Below are 21,542 nucleotides of genomic sequence, written 5' to 3' on the forward strand. Positions count from 1 at the left end.
CGGTACCTTGTGGTTAAGGTTTTCTTTTACAATTTGGCAATTTTTGGCGTCAATACTTTGGTACCAAATATTGCATGTGACACTCCCGTGCTACCAACCAATCATAAATCTTTCGGGTTTAAATTTGGAATATAAATGATTCATAAGTCTTTATAAATTATTCGAATTTAATTCAAATAAAATTTTAATTCGATTTAATTATTATCGAATTGAATTCGAGTTTAAATTCAAGTAATTTAATTTATTGATCGAATTAAATTTAAGCATTCTTATAGTCGACTCGAGTTATTTGTAAGTTTAATCGAGTTTTTATATTTTAATTATTTTAATTGATAAAATATCTTAAATTCAAGTTCGAGTACAAATAATTGAGTTTTTGTTAAATATAAAAATTGAGTTTATTTTTATATGTGAATTGAATATAATCGAACGAATTTGAATAATTTAATTTTTATTTCGAGTTAAATTCAAACCAAACAAGTAAAACCTGATCAAGTTTGAACTGAATTTTGAACATTAAATTTGAAATCGAATTTTAGTTAATATTGTATCGATTCAAATTCGATCGATTATATTCTTAATTTAAATGAGATATCATACAAGTTATTGAGTTATTCCAATTTAAATTTGATAAAATTTAAATTGAATTATCGAATGAATTAAATTTAAATATTTTAATGTTTAATTCAAATATTTTATACATATAATCAAAATTTTATATTTTAATATATATTTTTTATTATTTTAATTAAAATATTATTATTTTATTTTAATATTTTTATTATTTTAATTAAAATAGTTTTGAGTTTGACAGCTAAGATTGCGTAGTGACGTGTTTGGAGGGGAATACGTGTATCCAACGTGGAATTTGTTGTGAAATTAGGTTTGAAAAAGTAATTAACAAAAGCAAACACGTGTGGCCACGTAGATTACATACAAAACTCAGCTCAGATTGTACTTAGCATTTGTATTTTTTTTTATTGGTTCGTCAGTTTCTTTTGTGGATTGTCACAACATTCAAGTATCTGGATTATTGTAAATGAACTATTATTAGCTTCATCATAATAATTATTTATATGATTAATTAATGTATAAATCAATAATAATAATAATAATAATAGTCTATTATCCATTTTAGGATTACTTAGCATGTTTTTTTAAGAGTTTTGCCATGAAAAAATAAATGGCAAATTTTTATTTGATAAAATTATAGTATGATGTAAATTTAATAATTTATTTTTATTTATTTTATATTTAATATATATAAAATATCAAAATTACCATCTTATAATTCATATTAATACGTTAAATATAAAATATTTTTTATTTTAATCAAATGTATATATAATTTTTTATAAAATTTTAAAACATCTCATATTTAAAATTATCAAATCTAAACTAACAAAAAAATTATTATATGTGTTGCAATAAAGGCACTTGAATCCTTGGATTTGAATGGTTAAGAACATTAAGAAAAAAGGCTGCTATGAGAAAACCGGCAGGTCCAACCGAAATTCTTCAGTTCAATCAAGGTTGCCTTTTTCTCTCGTTTCTGTCCAACCAATCATTGAATTTACTGTTAGTATTATATGATACAACTTTATTAGAGAAAACATTCAGCTCTTACTTTATGATAGAATCATTGACATCATATATAATGTCAAAAAGGAAAAAAATATTTTTATGATAAATTCATACCTACAAAAAAAAAAAAAAATGATTCAGGGAACGTCGACAAGCAGAGAATGTGGAATGGCTGCCAACAAATGCATGTGAAATATATTTGTTAATTTTATTTTGGTATCAATTGATATGTTTTAATTATATCAAAATATGATATATTTAAAAATAATTTTTTATATCAAATTTGATATTGAGTAATAGTAATTATTTTTATTAATTTTAATTTATTTTGATAAATTTCAGTAAAATAACATGTTTTGATCAATTCGTTAATATGAAATATATTTTATAATTTTTAATTTATTTTTTATTATTTAATTATTTTTAACCTAATAAAAATAAAATTAATTGATAAAATAATCTTTAAAAATTAAATTTCTCTTTTTTTATTATTTTAACTTGTTTTTATATTTTATTTTTTCAAACTAAAGTTTATAAGTATTTTAGTTTTTTTCAAAAAAAATAATTATATTCCTTTTATATAGTTTAACAATCATAAAATTTTGATTAATTTTTTATCACTTTATTTTTATCTTAATAATTATATAAAAAATATTTATTTAAATATCATATGATCGGATTAAATATTTAAAAAATATTATAAAAATTTATTATATTATTTTTTAAAATATTAAATTTATTTATTTGATTTGAATATATTATATATTTGTTTTGTAACTTATTAATAATATTATAATATATAAATTTATATATTTGTAAATATATTTATATTACATAAAAAATCTAAAATAATATTTCAAAATAACTTATACTTATAAATATTATATTTTTTAGAAAAACGAATAAGATGTTAACAATTTTAATGTGAAAGTTGTTAGCCGTCCTATCTATAGGGTGATGTGTCATTTATGTGACAGTTCGTAGCTCTGCAGGCGGCAGCTTTGCTGAAACACTCCTCTCCAATTAATAGCATATATGATGTGTTATTAATAGCATAAATAAATACATCAACAACATATTTTCGTGCGGATGTCATGTGAGGCTCCGGATTTGAAGAAAAACAAAAGCCAGCAGTACTTTCTATCTTGTTATTTTTAATGATTTGATTAATATTTTTCAGAGAATACAGGCAAAGTACAATCCTGGAATGTTTTGTAAGTTGTGCTTTTGTTGGTTAAATTTTCCATTGAGGGGCATGGTAAAGTTTTCTGTATTGAAATTTTAATCTTATGTTGGATATAAGTGATTAAAATTTAAAGTTTGTAAATAAAATATTAAAATTTAGTTTTTTATAATTTTTTATTGATAAATTATTTATAAATTTAAAAAATATTAAAAAATTCATAATTAATTTTATAAATTAAAGACTTGCTTGACTTTGATTAATAGAAAAAATTATAAAATTTTTAAGTTAAAATGAATAATGTATCAATTAAGTATAGGTTTTCACATAATATAAAATTTTATCATTGAATTATATTATTTTTAATGATATTTAAAAAAAAATTCAATATCTAAACTTTTTTCTCAAATATTTTACAGTATTGATTAATCTAGTTAGTAAAAATTATATATAAATTTAACAACAAAGATATATATATTTTATATGAATGAATGGTAACACAATATTTTTTATATTTTATATATATTAAAACATTAAAATTATTTTAAAATTATTTTCATTTAATGACTTAAATTAATTTAATAATCAATTAATTAGTTTAATTAATTAATTAATTAATTCGATTAAAACTAAATTGTGAATACTTTTGGTTTTTTTCTTTTGATATGAAAAGTGATGTCTTGAACTTTACTCAATGTGTTAAACTAAAGAAAGACGTTGATGGAGAGTCCAAAGTAATGATGCTTGACTTGGAGGCATAACATGATTAATTGCCTTCTACCATCAATGTAGATTAATGCATTATTAAGGATGAGAGCGAAAATTTTTGTCATTGCTTTTTAGAACAAGGAGAGAGCAATTTTTAAATCAAAGACATAACTATCTACTTAAAATGATATTAAGGAATGTAAAACATCGTTTTATATTTGTCTTATAGATATATACTTAATTGCCAAAATCCTACATTGAGATTGAACTTGGAGATGACTTTAGCTTGTGACAGGTTTACAAATAATGATTTTTTGTTTGAAAAAAAAAACTTATCATTTGTAAGAAAAGCATTAAGTGGCTTATAATTAATTACCAATCTTAATTTTTTACGAACTTATTTTAAAATTTTGTGGACATAAAATGCCTCACATGCTCATAGAAAAAAAGTTGGTTCAATTAATCATTGTGCCTAGAGTTGTAAACATTCTTGGCTTGTTAGTTTCAAATGATCTTGGTTCAATCCTAAGTGATTGGCTTTTATCAAGTTAGCATTTTCATCTCTTTTGAAGGGAAAGATAATGAAGAAATCAAGGTTTTTTCAAAGTCAGTGGTTACATTTTTTGAGGAATTCTAAAATAATATTTCTATATATCATAGTTTACAGTAATACAAGTTAAGTATACATTATAGTTACCATAGTATCATGGATTATCTACTTCAGAAAGCCTTATAGAATTGTCAAATAGATCATTAATCCACCAAGCCAAAAAAAAAGTTATTTTACCAAGATCTTATTAAAATAAGCTACCATAATAAAAAGTATGTCTCTGTAAAAGTCAAATCACAAGTTTGATGTTATGCCGAGAGGACACTTAGTCTTGAACACCGGCTAGAATGTCTTGATCATATGTCTGAACTATGGACTGTTTATGTTTGGTATTATCTTGATGCGGGCAACCGATTTCAATGAAAAATGTATAAAATTTGAAAGCTATTTTAGATCTTGAAAAAAAACTTTCAAACCTCTTTACCCTGATCGTTGAAACAGATTTGTTCTAGGAATTCAAACAAAAGTTTATTTAAATTTTATGTGCAGAAAATCATTCAAAATTCCTCCAGAAATGCAACTACCCACTTTGGAGAAAGTTTTGTAGAATTGTCAAATAGATCATTGATCCACCAAGCCAAAGAAAAGTTATTATACCAAGATTTTATTAAAATAGGCTATCATAGTGAAAGGTATGTCTCCATAAAAATCAAGTCATCAATCCGACATCATGTCAAGAAGGCACGTAGTCTTGAACATTGACTAGAATTCCTTTTCTTTGGTTAGGTGGATCAGTGATTTGTTTGACAATTTTATAACACTTTCTGATACAAAGGATCTACGATACTGTGATAACTGCAAAGCATACTTAACTTATATTACTGTAAATCATCATATAGAAAAACTGTTTTTTATTTTTAAAACTAACTACCAAAGAAGGAGAAAGGAATTACCAAAAAAGATTAAAGATTTTAGCTAAACATATTTTATAAAAGAAGATTTCTTATAAAAAAGAACTTCTTAAGGAAATTATAACTTGTTTCTTTTGGAAAAAGGAGCTAAAATATATACAAGGAAAAAAGTAAGCAAATAGTAGCATAATAGGAAATAATAATGACATAAGGTCCATTACTAAACATAAAACAATTGACTTGACTTAAAGTTACTTTAATAGACAAAGTCTTATCAATCTTCAGAATATTATTTTTAAAATCCAATCAAGGATAATGACCCTAGATCGAGAGCTTAGATACATGACTGAAATCAACATTAGATTTACTTATACTTTTATAGAAAGAGAAAAAGAAATGAAAAGCCTCAAGATTCAACTTGTACACCTTTAAAATCAACTCCGTCAGAAATAATAACAATAACAAACAACTTTCAACTATAGTATCTTCACTCCGATCAATACTGATATGCATGACATCTCTTACCAAGCTTACACCTTTTTTCCTTCCTAACCATATAACCATTTTCCAACCTCACCTCCAAAACTTTTTTTCACACCATTTTAATACAAATCTCTTTCCACAAATAACCTTTCACTACTAGATGACATACAGAATTTAAGATCATGTTATAAGCTTTTTTTCATTTTTAAATTAAGCATCTGATTAAAAGTTAACATATCTAGTTCTACGAGAAAGTGGTATCCAATGGGTGAAATTCAAATATTTGGATTCCATACTTAATAGCTAAAATCTCTTTTTGCATAGAGTGATAATGAAATTTTAAATTTTTGAATCTACCATTTTTGTATCCACATATTTGTTTGGTTTCATTTTTTTTATAAGGATTGTCGACCAAAATTTATCACTTACGTCTGTTTACAATATCTTTTTTTCATCTAAAGAAATCTTTAAAGTTGAAAGTGATAGCGCTCTTATCTTTAGCATCTGTACTGACTTTGTTTGTTTTTTAGACCAGTTGGGTGGTTCTTTCTTCAGTATTTGTCTGAGATGATGAGTTTTTTATGCAAAATCTAAGAGAAATTCACTCATGTAGTTAACTACATCAAAAAATTATTGTACTTGCTTCTTGGAGAGATTTTCATCAGAAAACTTTTCTTTGGCTGGGTGAATCGATGATCTGTTTGATAATTCTACAACTTGACTTGAAAATGACTTAAAGTTGACATAAAGTTGACACTAAAGTTGTGGGGATCGGTTGCCTCTATCACGATAATACCAAACATAAGTAATCCATAGTTTAAAAATATAACCGAGGTATTCTAGCCGATGTTCAAAACTAAGTGCCTTATTGGCATGACGTCAAATTGGTGGCCTAACTTTTATAGAGACATGCCTTTCACTATGGTAGCCTATTTCAATAAGATCTTGGTACAATAATTTTTCTTTGGCTGGGTGGATCAATAATCTGTTTGATAATTTTATAAGGGTTTCTGATACAGAGGATCCATAATACTGTGATAACTATAAAGCATATTTAACTTGTATTACTACAAACTATAATATAGAAAAATTATTTTCGATTCTTAAAACTAAAAACTGAAGAAGAAAGAAGGAATTATCAAAAGATAAGAGAGATTTTAGCCAAATATATTTTATAAAAGAAGATTTCTTACAAAGGAGAACTTCTTAAGGAAGTTATGAATTCCCTTGTTCCTTCTAAGAGAATGAGCTACAATTTATGCAAGGAAGATTTAACTCTGCAAGTTAAATCTTGAGGTTTTTCATTTTTTTCTCTTTCTGTGAAAGCGTAATTTAGCAATGTATTTAAACTCTCAATCTAGAGTCATTATCTTAATTGGATTTCAAGAACCCAAAAAGTCAAAAGCTGAAAAAGCTTTTTATGAGAAAGAAATTAACCCTCATAATTAAAAACAAAAAGAGAAAAACTAGTTTCAGTCATGTGGTGGACAGCTTGTTTACTCTTGGATCTCATAACATTATAAAAATGTGCCATGGCACTGCTTCTTCTTGCACTTTTGCATATTCAAGCCAACAAAGCAACAATTCTAGTGCTTCAGAATATGAAGGTAAGCCACTCATTTTCTTTTCATGGCTGCGTTGTATATCGTCCCTTGCAATATTATACTTGTTTCATCCAGTTGATTTCTCTGCTGTTCGGATTTAGAACATGATATTTCATTAATTTGATGGTGCAGCAAAAGATTGTTATTCAGGTGTCAATGCCCTGTGACAAATGCCGGACGAAGGCCCTCAAGATTGCTGCTGCAGCACATGGTATATACGTTTTAGTTAGGCCTAAAAATTTTTCTCTGTCATATTTAAAATTATCGAATCTCGTTTTAATCTACCAACTTTTAATTTATCTGAACATATTAATTCAACAAAAGAAATTAATTTCTCCAAGGACTGATGTTTTGAACTTTTTTTTTTCTTTGCTTAATGGCATAGGTGTGATATCAGTGGCATTACACGGTGCAGAGAAAGACAAATTGATGATTGTTGGAGATGGGGTTGATGCAGTCTGCTTGACTAGTTCCTTGAGGAAAAAGTTTTGCCATGCAAGCTTGGAGACAGTGGAAGAAGTGAAAGACAAAAAAGTTGAAGATCAGAAGAAAGATGAAGATAAGAAAACTCCAATCGTATGCTGTCCACAACCTCAGCTGGAATTTTTTACCGTGGTGCATGATCCCTATCCAAGCCCTTGCACTATATTGTGATAATAATAGAATAGAATCCGGTGGAATCCGAAACTTAAATCGGTTGATTCATGACATTCAACAGATTTATATTCAGCAAGTTTATAATTTAAATGTTAATACTTGTAACTTCTTTCTATAATTCTAGATCGTGGTGTTTTTATTTTAAAAAAAAAAAAATAGATCCAATGGTATCATAATATCATTTTTTATATATTTTGATTAAAATTTTAATTAATTTAATTTTTGAAATGAATTAATTAAAAATCAAAATTCTTTTAAAATTATTTTCATTAAATGATTGAAATTAATTTAATAAATAAATAATTTAATTAATTAATAATTAATTTAATAAATAAATAATTTAATTTGGTTTTTTCTTCATATATGAGAAGTGATGGCTTAGGCTCTACTCAGTGTGTTAAACTGAAGAACACGCTACTGGAGAGTCCAAAGTCATGATGCTCGACTTGGAGGCACAGCAAGATTAATCCCCTTGCAACCTTTCACTTTCGGAGTACGGAAATAGGACTCAAAAAGTAAAACACTTTTTCTGCAGGAAACATCATCCATATACGCTCTTATCGGGAATTAAATGTTGTAATTTGTAACCGCATATCGGTTTCTTGTTACAAACATGGACTCATGTCTAGTTACATCAACGGATAAGATGCTCTTTATTTTTGAGATCACATTTGAATTTGATTATTTCTTAAAATGTTTCTTTAAATTGTTAAGGATATTTTAATGTTTAAAAGGCAAAATAACTTTTTTTAGTATGGATGAGCAAAAGTAAAAGTAATATGAATTTATGGGTTCATCCCAATAATTTACATACTAATATTTTAAGAAATTAACTTATCATATTTTGAGTGAATAATTAACGATTAATTCAAGTCAAAGACAAATTTTAATATTTTAAAACTAACCACAAGTAAATTATACTCAAAATCTCTGATCTCACAAATATAGATAGCACTATTTAAGTATGATTAATTCATTTAATTTTTTTTAAGGATAATTTTTTTTTATTTTATTTTTATATTGATCTCTGATTTAAGTATCGAAATATAAACAATGAGATCATTCTTAATTTTTATTGTTAATTATTTTTATTTAATTTTTATCATTTTAATTTTTAATCGGATCGGGAAATTATAAGAGAGTACCAAGGCCATCTCAACTCACGCCAGGGTGCCAAATTACACACTACATAATTCTTATGTTTGATAGTTTGGAAAGACTAGTTGATAAATGAAACTTTGAATTTATTGCAATGAATTATTGATCAAAAGAAAAGTTATACATTTATTACAATTGAAATAAATTTTCTAAAGATACTTTTCTTTAGTCTCCAAACTTTTAATTTAATAATTAAAGGCGTTTGAAAAAATATCAAAAAATTAATTTCAAACTTACGCTCTCTTGATGTAACAAAAGAAAAACTTCACGTTAGATTCATATAAGGTTAGCTATAAGGCCATTTTGACATCTTTTGGATTGAAAATTGAGATAAGATCGGATCAAAGTGAGTCTATAAAATGTCACTAATCTAACATCTACAAGAGAATGTGTTGATTTTAGGCTTTATAAATCATGAGTCTTCTTCAGCCTGATAAACGTAATAATCATTTTTTTTAGATTGGAAATGTGGACCCATAACACAAATACAATCAAAGCCGACCATTGACTTGCTTTAAATTCAGCAATTAAAAAGCTCTTTAGACCACTTTGGCTCACACTCGCCAAAACTAAACCAACAGACGAGGTAAAAGTTAACACAATTTGAAAAACTCAAATGATCTATTCAAATTTAAATTTAATCGATTTAATTTGATTAAAAATTTAATAATTTGGATTTGTTTTGATTCCAATTTGAATTATTCCAAATTTTCATTAACGGAATTCAATTGGAAATGAATTCAAATTGATCTGGATTTAAATTAATTCAATTCAAAATAATCTAACCTTACATTTTGAACTAACAATAAATATTTAAATGTTGTAATTAATGGTCAAACTAGTATATTATGCAATAATATAATTCTTTTCTAGTAACATGAGAGTTACATATCAACAATTAAGTAATCAATATAAAATTTATATTTAATACATTATCAGTATATAAATATTATATATTATCAATAAATCATATAATAACATTTCATTAAAAATTAATTTTAAAATTTTAAAATCCTAAAAATAAATATACTTAATTCTAAAAATATATTTAAAAATAATTTCTTTAAAGATGTGTCATTATGCAATTCATTCATAGTTATAGCATAATACATTAACAATATATCAAATATAAATCCTTCAAAATATCAACAATATTATCTTTAACATCATCATACTTTTTAGTGATTATACTAATAATAAGTCTTCTTAAAATTATTTAATTATTTTTCTATTTTCAATTCGTTATTAATAAATAACATGGACAAATATGATTTTATAAAATCATTAATAAATTTTTTATTATAACTAAATTTAATTTTATATTTAACATAGCATAGTTTTATATTATTAACAAATTATCTTTAAATCATTTAATTTTAACATTTTAATTTTTATATAATTTAATTGTATTTAATTGATATTAAGAATTAATAAACTGAACATGAATAATTTAAATGTTAAACTCCAATGATTCAAAGGTAAAACTTAAAAAACTCAAAAATAAAATTATCTAAAATTAAAATTATTTGAATCAAAATTAATCTGAACTTGAATCGATCCGAACCTAAATTCTCAGAATCCAAAATGACTTAATTTTTTAATCCCAAACATGAAGTAATGAAAAATTTTCTTAAGCCACACTCAAAATAATTAAATATTTTACCTAAAATGATCCGACTCAAAATAACCTAATATAAATCCGAACCCATTTGTCACCCCTTGTAAACCGATTAACAACGGCTTTTCTTTACTCAAAACTGTTTACCGACACATCGTAGCTAGTTTACTATAGCTTTTTGTTTTGTTTTTTTTTTTTTTTCCTTTGTCCAATGGTAACGTATCCACTACCCCTTGGGGAAGGCCGGTTTAGTCCAAGCATGCAGGGCAGCCTACTAAAAAACGAAGCAATACCACTCTGCTAGGAAGCTAAGCGTTATCGTGAATTTATACTAAAAAGTCATGAAGTCTATTATTAATATTTTTAATTATACGTGATTAATTTGCTATGTATATTTATCTTTTTAAAGATTATTTTAAGTGTAAATTAAAAAAAATTTTTAAAAATAAATTTTGATTTACATTAATAAAATTAAATTTGAGAATCGATTAAGTGTAAAAAAAATTTTAGCATTTTTTTACATACAAAATTAATACAAAATTAATTATGTATTATTTTATCTACACTTTAATCAAAAATAAATTTTTATTATGCAAATTAATCAATTCAAAATTTTTTATATATTTACACAATATTATCATATAAAAAATTTTATAAAAAATATCACATAATCATGCAAATTTCATAAATATTATGTCAATATAAAAATCATATAAAAAATTATGCCAAGATACCATGTACTAAATTAAATTCATGCCAAAATTATTATGCAATATCATATAATAATATAAAATATCATGTAAAAATTATAAGTATAAAATCATCATGCGAATATCAATACCATGCAAATATAAATCACATAAATATAAATAATCATGTAATTAAATTAATAAATTATGTAAGTAAATTAAATTCAAACAAATAAATAACATAAATATAAAAAATTTTGGAATTCTCTTTTTTTTTTTTAATTAATATAAGTAAAATAATAAAATAAACAGATTAGACAAGAGGAAAAAAAAAAAAAAAAAACCTGTAACCGCCGTTGGCGGCTCGGGTTTAAAACAGATTCGTGCGCGGGTTGCATGGGTTGCAATTGATTGTGCAGGATGGCTGGAAATTGAATTTGCTTGTCTCTCTGTTTTGCCTTCTTGCACTGCTGCTTCTGTCTCTGCAAATTGCTTTTGAAAACTGGGCTTGTTGCTTACTGTGTTGATAATTTTTTGATGTTTGATGATGAACTTCTTGCCGTGATTTGCAGAAAATTGGATTCTTGTCTGGATGCTTTCTGCTTCTTGCTTCTTCTTGTGTTTGTTGCTTGATGCCTCTCTGTATTGCTTGATTGAATTAGCTAGATTGCTTCTGTATCACTTGAGCTTGTTTTGCCAAATTGCTCCTCGTCTCAGTTAATTGCTTCCTTCTTTGATTCTGCTTGATTGTTCCTCAATGGGCCTCTGTTTGATCTTCATTTGCTACCGTCCGGCCCCCCTGTGATTGCAGATTGGAAGTTGTTTTATAGGGATAAATTCTACTTCAATTTGAAACAAATTTTAACGCTTACCGAATCTCCAAGATTTTTTCTGTGACTTTCCCTTTTTTTTTGCATGAATTGAAGTTTAAGAATTTTCCTATCTGATTAATCAATAAAATTCAAAATACCAAAACCGAATATAAGATCATCCCTTTTGCAAAATCCCTTTCTTTTTCCCTTATTTTTTGTTTGACTTTATGACGTTGACCAAAAGTCAAATAAAATAAAATCAAAATCAAAATCAAAATTATTATCAAAATCAAAGTCAAAATTACAATCAAAATTAATGAGTTTTTAATCTTTGAATCCAAAATTTATTTTTTGATTTAAAGTTCACTTACATAATCAAATCAAAAATTGAAGTTTAACGAATTTTGAAAAAATTTAGAATAAAATGAAATGTCCACACTTCAATTCAATAAGCATAACATATGATACAGATAAAATAAGAAACTAATAAGCTTACAACATATTGCAAAATATTACAACACATTCCAAATGTATACGTGCGTGCAATCTATTGATTCAGTTTAAAGAACTGAAAACTGATTCAATCAATCTTTTTTATTAAATAAATGAACTGATTGACCTATTTTTAATAATCGATAATAATTGAATCGATATAAAATTGCCCGGTTCAATCCAAAAAACCCTTTTTCTTAACCATATTTTGCCACAATGTTCTAATTTTCACCCAATGAGACAATATAACAATTCCCACGATTTTCAATAAACTTAAAATCAGTGCTAGTAATCAAGCACACATTACAGTTTGGTTGCATTATTCTTGTTGAGGTCTTTACAAATAGATGCGTTGGAGGAAAGCATATTTTGCTTTCCCAGTGACGATCAAAATGGGCTCTGAACGTCTGAACTTAAAAATTGGAGATTGGTATAGAACATTGAGTACCGAAAACAAATCATTGTGTTTAATGAATCTACCTAATATCCTCAGGAGACTCTATAGCTATCAGGCTGTCTTTGCAACCTGAGGCAGCGTTTTCAGAAGGGACATGGAAGGCCTTCTTACAGTGTGATTGAGCAGGAGCATGAGTGTCAAAACGGTTAAGGCTCCTGCCTGATGTGCAGTGCCAAGTGAAACAGGTACATATGATAGAAGTGTTGATACACCTAAGGTTACCTACAACAATGAAAAATAGAATATACAGAGTTAATAATCTGAACTATTAAAGGAAAAACTCGATTTGCGAAGATCCTACTTTTGTTTAAACGAAAGAGATTTGAAAACTACCAAGAGCCGTGTGATTTGTTGGTAGAGTGCTGGACTCTTAGTTCTAGTGACAAGGTTCGAATCCTGATAACCTCGAGTATAAGACATAAAAACCTAGGGCAAAGCAATCACCTGAAGAGCAGCCATTCCAAATGTGCTTCCAACCAAAGATCGAATAGCCGGATGGATGTCCAACTTTCTGGTTGACCACCACAAAGCACAAATAGAAATTAAAGTGGTAGTCGCAAGGATACGGTGGTCAAGATGTGAAAAGCAAAACAGATTTGATATGTTATTGAAAAAGTTGTTTCTCATTATTGTGAAGATATAGTTATCACTTACTAGAAGGGACAATAGCCTTGTGAAATTGAAGTTGTATGCATAATCATTATGTTCATGTAATTTAAAGCAATGGCAAATCTTAATGCATGTTAACTTACACACCAATGGGTAATTGATTTCTCAGAAAGTGGCTGTTATACCTGATCCATGGTGGCTTCTGTTAATGGAATCTAACTTTAAAAGGGCATTTATAAATATCTAAAGAGATATCTATATATAGGGGAGCATCTTCTTTAAGTAACTTTACAGAACTAGAAAGCATTATTGTGTTCAACCAAAAGGTTATCACTCCGAACATGAAGCAATCAATGAGAAAATGAACAAGAGGAACAAAATCAAATTTTATGTGACAATTCCAGCTTTATAAATATACTCTTTAACAAATTATCCTCTATAAATTAACTAATGCCTTTGGTTAATTCAATTCCCCTTTTCTAAGCAATCATAAGAGCAACTAATGCAATCACCTGGAAGATCATGAAGTCCACTTGCTTATACAGTGTAAGAGGTAATATTAGTGAGGACAAATTACCTGCACTGTCGATGTATTCTCAAAGAAGTTACGGATTAGTGGCTTCAACTCAAATATATCATCAGGAATCCATGAATCTCCCATCTTTGGAAAAGTATTGTATGCATGGCCCTAGAAATTAATTTAATGATTTAAATTAAAAGAAAATCATTAATAAAGAATATGCCTTCAAAGAACTGAAAAGAATAGTACGTCTCCACGCTGATTAGCAATGTTAGTTAAACATATAATAGCAGTTATAACAACTAATTAATTATCGCAAGTTATGGCAGTAAAATCTAAGTCATGAGAACAAGTTTACCTAGGGCTGCAAAGTATAATTACTTGGAAGTGAAACTACTATTATGCAACCAATATATGTGACATTTTCCTTACACCGCTTATATTCAGGTGACTGCTTGTATTTCTCAAACTATTGCTGCCACTCCTCATCTGATAGAGGAGGAAGGCTCCCAGTGAATTTCCAATCAGTCATAGAAAGACCAGATCGGGTCAGTCTTGTGACACCACCTAGAAACACCATACTAAAAACCCATGCAGCAGAACCAAAAAGCCATATTCCCACCATTTTCTGAGCACATGGGTGTGCAGTTACTAGTAGCTTCAATCCCTCCTTCTCTGAGCCAACAGAGGCCACAGTGGACATATTCCTGAAGGACGGCACGTGATGGCCCTGAAATGAATAAAAGAAGTTCCTTTTAGTCACATTCACATAACAGTTGGAGCATATCACCAATGTTCTTTTGGATAATTTTAAGAGAAAATCTACAGCAGAAACAACTTTCTTTCCTTCAATGTTGAAACCGGACTCTGAAGCATCATTTTCACCTTGAAATGCTTAAGCACTCCACAAGTGACAGGATTGCTTAAAATCCCCAGCCACTTTCGGCAATATTCTTTAAATGGGAACCATAGAGTGCATATTTAGTGACAGAATAAGTCAAAGACTATTTCCAAGTGCTATCATCTAATTGACATTTTGGTTTTATAATGACTGTTTCTAATTTAAATGAATTCTCATCATTCATCCCACACTCCGAAAGCTTTATGCAAACAAAAGCTAAATGGGATGATCCAAGTCACTTGGTTTTCCACCCAGCACAGACAGATCCACATATATAGATAGGGTGTCCATGGACACTCCAAAGATTGGAAAATAAGAAAATTTGAAAACAAAATTACACTAAACACCCCAAAATTTTCCCCTAGACACCCTTTTAAGTCAATAAAATTGGTAAACCCATCCATAGCTTTTATTATATATATATATATATATATATATATATATATTATAAATGAACCCCAAAAAAAATCCTGATCCGCCATTGCCACCAAGACCACAATATATCAGTAACTGCGTGAACAAATGAACAAAAATTTTATTTGCTCAACAATAAATTTCGAATCTTTTACCATAAACAACAAAAGAAATAGTACAAGACAGTAAACAATTCAAGTCAATCACATCCATTTTCATGAAACCACAAAAAGAAAAAAAAGGATACCCATTTCAATAAAGCGAATAAAGAATCGAAATTGTTAAAGAAAAGAACCCTAGGCAGAGATCTGAAGCCATAAAAGGAGCTCCTTGCAACTGTATTAGTAGCAGAAGAAGAAGAAGAAGAAGAAGAAGAAGAAACAAAAACACGAGAGGAAGACGTTCCCTTGAGATTGGATGTTAAGCCATTGAGTATAGCTTTGTTTCTCTTTAGAATAGAAGCAACCACTCTGCTTTGAAACATTTCTCTCGCTGTCTGTTCAACTCTTAAACCTGTGGGTTCCTGTGGGTTTACGGAGGATTTTTGACAAACTAGTGAACCTTGATGGGTCATTTCAGTACCGGGTTTGGAGGATCCGTTTTAATGTTTGTTTTGTTGTTCTCAAAACGGGTGCTAGTTAACGTACGTTACTTTTTTTTTTTGGGTAAAAAAAATTTAAAATAGATAGATTATTTAATTTTTATATCAAAGTATGATATATCGTATTTAATAATTTAAAATAAATAATTATAGGTTGTACATTTGAGATGACTCTTAATAAGTGATCATCGCCAAAACTTGAATTCAAAACATTTTCATTAAAGAATATGATTTTAATTGATTGAATCAATTACTTATTGATAACATATTTTACTTTATTTGTAACTTAAATCGTGGGACTATTTCTATGAGGGTAATAATAATTTAATCGAATATTATAATATTATAAAATTTTAAAATTTAATTTAAATTTAAATTAATTTTTCATTAAATTTAATTTGAAAAGAATTCAATTTAATTTGATTTATTGATTTTTAAAATTTAATTTTTAATTTTTTTATATATTATTTTAATATACAAAATTTAATATATTTAAATAATTTTAATATAAAATTATTATTTTAATTTTATAAAAATTTAAAATATATATAATTAATAAAAATATATAATTCAATTTATTTTTTTTATTTTTATCTAAAATTTAATCCAAACTTAATATATATATATATATATTTAATATTCAAATTTAATCCGAATAAAAGAAAAAAAAAACTAATCTTAACTGAATTTTACCATTTCAAATCATCATGTATTGTATAAGATTATTAGATTTAATTTCAGGCAATTGGTTGTTTAATCTGCAAGTGTTATTGAATGAACTAAGAAGCTAGAAACTAGAACAAAATGCTCTTAGTGGGATCAATTAAAATTTACACAGTGGCCAGCTCAATGGCAACCTGCCATTGTTTCTTTTTAAAGGACCTCTTTGGCATGTCATTATTACATTAAGACATGGGCTCCTCCATGAACAAATAATTTGTGACCTCCTATGGTCCTACTAGCAAGTGCAAAACAAGAACCAGTTCTGATCACAGCTCAATGGTTATGCTCCAAAGATACAACTCTTCCTCAGGAACTCCCAAAGAAAGGGTCACCAAACCAGATCCATCATCATATTCAAAACCAGTTTCTTCTGAGTCGACCGTTATTCTCTTCGGATGAGTAGATGAATAGGCTCCAAACAGGTCACACCCTCGAACTTTCATGTCGATGGCTGCACTTCTGCCAGATTGATATGTTAATTCCTTGATGGCTCCTCCTGAATTGAACATCTTGATCAGACCAATGGGAGCAAATTTAGTCCCATTGGATAATAACTTTACAGGTATCACTGTGAAAACTTCATATTCTCGTGCCTTCAATGTGATTGGCATAGTTGCATTATTTGGAAGGAAGATCACTTCTCCTGCATTTCGAATCAGAAAAAATTCTTCAGGAAAACTGACCCGAAATTTAATTTAGTTGGTTTATGTGATCGGCACTTAACAGGTACGGGATTCAAATCCCTATACCTTCCTAAGTCGTGCATAATTTAGAGTGGCTGTTAAGGAAAATAAAATTAGCATGCTAGACATACCAGCAAGATGGGAATATATGATAGAATCTCCGTTCCATCCATCACCAGCAACTTTAGGCAAATAATCAACATCTTTAGCCTTGATATATCCTGTAATTGTTCCAGGCTGTAGGTCATGAATCATATTCGTCTTTCCAACCCTACACCACCCTGCTCCCTGGCAGTTGAATACACCCATGACTCCAGTGAACTCATTCAGATTCCAAATCTTTAGAAGACTGCAGTAGAAATGAAGAGTATAATGAGCATGAAATCTTTGCTGTTTTTCTCTTTGGGTTAAAGGAGTGGTGTATTCCAGAATCAAGAATCAAATATAACCACTATTTTTTTGGATTAATGTCTCCAACGACGCTTAAACTATAGTGAAATATTCAACATAGTCTAATATGGTATTCATTTCTAACGTAATTAGCTTTAAATGATGACTAGTGACTAACAAACAGCCTTCCAAATATCACATTAATTAACAGATTTATAGTTCAAATATCATATTAGATATTTTTGAAGTTTAAAAACCACATAGAACATGTTACTACAATTCAAGGGCTTTTGGAAACATTAACCATTTTTTTTCTTTTCTGACCTTTTCCCATCTCTGGCTGGATCAGTGAACAAGCAATCCCTTGTAGGTCTTCCCGGAAGTTTGGCTCTCAATATAGAACCATCCGGAAGCACAAGCTTCCTGAGTAGTTTAAAGTCATGTTGCCCAGGTTTGTCACTGTAATAATACAGCACTCAAAATGAGAAATCATATGTTAAATTTACAACTCTCAAGACTAAATGACACAAAATTGTACCTGACATAGATAGCACATCCTCCAACAGCACGAGCTGCTCCGTGGTATTCAGCCATCGGATGCAAGCTCTGTCACCAAAATCATTCCTGAGTTAACATTGACAGTTCAAGAAGTAAATATCAAATATTAGAAATAGACTAAATCTGCTAACTTACATGAAACATATCCCAATCTGGTTGCATGAATTCCCCAAGAAAAACAGTATTATATGCAACTGATGCAATGTGGATCGTGTGGGATGCTGGATCTCTTGGCCAGAAATCATCTGATGCCCGAATTACAGCTGTTCGTTTTGCACTGCACAAATAAATCATATGTCAGACCAAGTTCAGGCTCTCAGCTGGATTTGGACATGAAAGATGGAGTTTACCTGTATAAACCATCTGTATTATGACTCATACAAGAGATGATATCATTGTTACGGAAGTTCCTAGCAATGGATGCCTCTAAAGCCTGATGGTATCTTCTAGCAAGTTTCACTCTTCCACCATGGCCTGCCCCAAGAGTTTCAAGGATGTTCTGAACATCAACTTTGACTCCATCGATACCAGCTGATGCAAGGTACGAGTGAAGTTCATCATAGAAGTTAAACACTTTTTCAGGGTTAACGAGGCCAAGGCCATTCTTAATTATGCTGTCCAAAGCTTGATCAGGCTCATTTGACTGAACTCCAGGAGATGAAATAGGGCAAGCCAATTTGGATTCATAGTGTTCCATTTCAGTAACACCTGGCCTAACACCTCCCCAGTACCCTGTTATTGCATGCCAAACATAAGCATACTTCAAAGCACGTTTTTCTTTAATTTCAGTGACAATGTGGCGAAGCCCCAAAGCTGGATCCTCTACTCTATGACCTTCTTTGCCATCTTTCTGAAATTTATGGTTCTCTTTGATATGTGTCAATCTGTTGGCAAAGCTGGAACACAATAAAGCCAATATAGCAAGACCTTTTAGCCAATGGAAGGAAGAATATCAAGAATAACAAGAGAATTCTAGTTAAATGCTTACTTGGCAGCATTATCAGCTTTGAATTCAGTTCCATTTGCATCCATTCCAACAGATTGCCACCCATCATCGATAATAACAAACTTTGGAGGAATCCCGCCTTTCTCCAAGCTGCAAGGGTTACTAGTTAATTGCTTATCTTATCTCTTAATGCCATAAACCTAATCAGTGACAGACTTAGGATATTTTCGTAGGTGTTTACTTATAATATATATAGAACATTTTCAATAGATTTATCAATTTATCGACAAAAAGAATGTTCAAGGAAAAATTTTGTGGTGTCAGGGACACCCTACCTATACATACTGATCCACCTCTGAACCTAATAGCATCCTAATAAGAAGAAATTACCTCTCCAATCCTTCATTTAGACTCTCAGAAGTGACATTGGTGTAGAAAGCATCCCATGTACACCAGCCAAACCAGTTCAACATGTCTGGCATCTGAACAATGAAGAATGATTGCAAAATATAATTTCATGTATTAGGAATGGAGATGACACAATTCTAACTCAAGCAACAGAAAATTACTTTGAAGAAAGGCTTACCTTCTTTCTCTCGCAATGAGAAAACGTCTGTAAATGCCTTTCCACAGACCTGCATACAATTTCCATTATAACTTAGCTGACAATTTCAGATTTGACATGAGACAATGTGTCCCAAGAAAAGCCATGATTTTAAAACTTGAAGAAATATATGCTAATGAGTAAATCACAGTCATGCAGGAGTAACAAATGCAAAGAGAAGGACCATAGCTAAAGTAAAGACTACTTTCAGCATATGTAAAGTGAACCTGATAATTCGTGTATCCATTTTCTGTTTGTTTCGTATCTAACAAGTGTAAAATATGAAATTGCTGTGTCACAATTTGTGTTAACATACCAAACACAAAACACATTTCCAAACCCATATACTGCAAACACGAAACCTGTGTCTTTTTTTTGTATTTTTTCATGTCGTGTTTAAAATTGTTAGGTTAACGTAAAGGATGTTATCAGTGGCAATTGTTCTGAAACTTACTTTACTGCATTGGTGATGACATCAAATGGATCTGATCCCGCTGCCACAAAAACCAAATGGCTCCCCTCAAACTCATCAACAGCAGGATCTCCTGCAATGCACCAACAATCCCATGAGTTCAACAAGGACAACCAAAATGTTTAAAAGAGTACTAAGTTTGAGTTAATGTCTTGTTTCTCCTCTTACCACTTTCCAAACAAATCTCCAACTCATTTCTTTCATTGCCTTGAAGAACAGCCCTGAAATCCCCTTCAAGAATTGGTAAAAAAACAGCATATATAGCAGAGTCGTTTTCATTTCCCGTGCCAAAATGAGAGCCATCACGTGCTTCCACAATCAAAAACTGGGTTTCAAATGGAATATCTTGACCACAATTCCCCATCCTCTGTGTCATCCACCACATTTTGAACCGGAAAAGACACATGAAACGCAATCCCCTTCCAAAAAAAAAAAAAAAACATATATATCAGCACAGTGAAAGCAAAACAAAACAAAGTCCTATAATTTCCAACAACCAGATTATCAAAGACACCAAATTGACTGTCAGAAAATAACAAAGAGAACGAACTAGATGAAGCTAAATTCTGCGTATGATCACTAGTGTCAGATCCAAAGAAATCAAACTGAAAATTATACATAGAAGGAAATAACAAGAAGGGAGATAAATTGCATGTTCTCTTTTCTCTGAACATTCTTTCAGAAATCAAACTAAAAATTGTTAAGAACAAAGAAGATATGATGAGTCGTACTCAAGCTTGCCAACCGGAAAGACCCTGCGGCTTCCCATCTGATCTGAACCAACTCCAATGAAAGCTCCATTAGCCAATGAACCACCAGATGCTGGAGCCATCACGATGTTGTCAGGAACATCATGTAGAATGCAGTTCCCCAACACCATTAACTTCCCATCATCACTCACAGAAATCCCAGCCCCTACAGTCATCTTCTTCTTGCTCTTTTAAACCAACAAAACCAAAAATCTCAATCAAAAACAAAACCAACCCCAGAAGCAACTTCGCTCTAAAAACCTCTCCAAAACAATATCGATGGACCTCAATGAACTTGGGGGGCTATTTATAGGCCAGCAAAACAAGAAATAAGATGATGATTAATGCAGCTTTACCATATTTATGTCATATTTTACGTGAAATTGCCATCTAGTGGCTCCGTGAAACAAGGGCAAAGTGATGAGTTATGAGTCATTGTTTCATACGGCAATCAGAATGGCATTGA

At 29.4% G+C, this 21,542-nt stretch overlaps 3 protein-coding genes across 15 annotated transcripts; 1 reads left to right on the forward strand and 2 right to left on the reverse strand.

Annotated features, from left to right (window-relative positions):
• The first annotated feature begins 6,949 nt into the window (after positions 1-6,949).
• LOC111286991 (heavy metal-associated isoprenylated plant protein 47-like) lies at positions 6,950-7,825 on the forward strand. Of its 2 annotated transcripts, none has more exons than XM_022877114.2 (3): positions 6,950-7,026; positions 7,156-7,234; positions 7,409-7,825. In XM_022877114.2, exons 1-3 carry the CDS (start codon positions 6,952-6,954, stop codon positions 7,675-7,677), a joined length of 423 nt encoding a protein of 140 aa, XP_022732849.2. In that variant the 5' UTR covers positions 6,950-6,951; the 3' UTR covers positions 7,678-7,825. The 2 variants fall into 2 exon arrangements, with proteins under 2 accessions (XP_022732849.2, XP_089616445.1); XM_089760319.1 differs by having other exon boundaries at positions 6,988-7,026; positions 7,162-7,234.
• Positions 7,826-11,393: 3,568 nt separating this feature from the next.
• Positions 11,394-15,939, reverse strand: LOC111286990 (uncharacterized). 12 transcript variants are annotated; one of them, XR_016341493.1, is made up of 6 exons: positions 15,598-15,939; positions 14,394-14,765; positions 14,093-14,203; positions 13,351-13,417; positions 12,930-13,128; positions 11,394-11,944 (listed from the first exon to the last, which is right to left on the reverse strand). XR_016341493.1 is itself a non-coding variant. In XM_089759408.1 (6 exons), exons 3-6 carry the CDS (start codon positions 14,174-14,176, stop codon positions 11,929-11,931), a joined length of 366 nt encoding a protein of 121 aa, XP_089615534.1. In that variant the 5' UTR covers positions 14,177-14,203; positions 14,394-14,765; positions 15,598-15,889; the 3' UTR covers positions 11,394-11,928. The 12 variants fall into 12 exon arrangements, 3 of the variants coding, with proteins under 3 accessions (XP_089615534.1, XP_089615532.1, XP_089615533.1); XR_016341490.1 differs by having other exon boundaries at positions 12,018-13,128; XM_089759408.1 differs by having other exon boundaries at positions 15,598-15,889.
• An 807-nt stretch (positions 15,940-16,746) lies between these two features.
• On the reverse strand, positions 16,747-21,357 carry LOC111287566 (putative galactinol--sucrose galactosyltransferase 1). The gene is made up of 12 exons (XM_089759409.1): positions 21,059-21,357; positions 20,496-20,746; positions 20,310-20,400; positions 19,838-19,886; positions 19,642-19,733; positions 19,294-19,401; positions 18,656-19,201; positions 18,441-18,582; positions 18,286-18,353; positions 18,072-18,206; positions 17,489-17,706; positions 16,747-17,317 (listed from the first exon to the last, which is right to left on the reverse strand). Exons 1-12 carry the CDS (start codon positions 21,250-21,252, stop codon positions 16,941-16,943), a joined length of 2,271 nt encoding a protein of 756 aa, XP_089615535.1. The 5' UTR covers positions 21,253-21,357; the 3' UTR covers positions 16,747-16,940.
• Between the last annotated feature and the right edge of the window lie 185 nt (positions 21,358-21,542).

Source organism: Durio zibethinus, chromosome 4, assembly GCF_047325235.1.
Source record: "Durio zibethinus cultivar Kanyao isolate XHJ-2024 chromosome 4, ASM4732523v1, whole genome shotgun sequence".
Taxonomy (NCBI): domain Eukaryota; kingdom Viridiplantae; phylum Streptophyta; class Magnoliopsida; order Malvales; family Malvaceae; genus Durio; species Durio zibethinus.

What these genes read in the sequence shown, in the direction of transcription:
- LOC111286990 (XM_089759406.1), bottom strand. Translation starts at nt 14,524, where the DNA reads ATGAGGAGTGGCAGCAATAGTTTGAGAAATACAAGCAGTCACCTGAAT. An exon ending in GTCACCTGAATATAAGCGGT is followed by an intron (nt 14,204 to 14,467) that starts GTAAGGAAAATG and finishes ATTAATTTCTAG; the next exon opens with GGCCATGCATACAATACTTT. An exon ending in TTGGAATGGCTGCTCTTCAG is followed by an intron (nt 13,129 to 13,350) that starts GTGATTGCTTTG and finishes TCATTGTTGTAG; the next exon opens with GTAACCTTAGGTGTATCAAC.
- LOC111286991 (XM_022877114.2), top strand. Translation starts at nt 6,952, where the DNA reads ATGGCACTGCTTCTTCTTGCACTTTTGCATATTCAAGCCAACAAAGCA. An exon ending in TAGTGCTTCAGAATATGAAG is followed by an intron (nt 7,027 to 7,155) that starts GTAAGCCACTCA and finishes TTGATGGTGCAG; the next exon opens with CAAAAGATTGTTATTCAGGT. An exon ending in GATTGCTGCTGCAGCACATG is followed by an intron (nt 7,235 to 7,408) that starts GTATATACGTTT and finishes TTAATGGCATAG; the next exon opens with GTGTGATATCAGTGGCATTA.
- LOC111287566 (XM_089759409.1), bottom strand. Translation starts at nt 21,252, where the DNA reads ATGACTGTAGGGGCTGGGATTTCTGTGAGTGATGATGGGAAGTTAATG. An exon ending in AAAGCTGATAATGCTGCCAA is followed by an intron (nt 19,202 to 19,293) that starts GTAAGCATTTAA and finishes ATTGTGTTCCAG; the next exon opens with CTTTGCCAACAGATTGACAC. An exon ending in CAGATTGGGATATGTTTCAT is followed by an intron (nt 18,354 to 18,440) that starts GTAAGTTAGCAG and finishes TTTTGGTGACAG; the next exon opens with AGCTTGCATCCGATGGCTGA.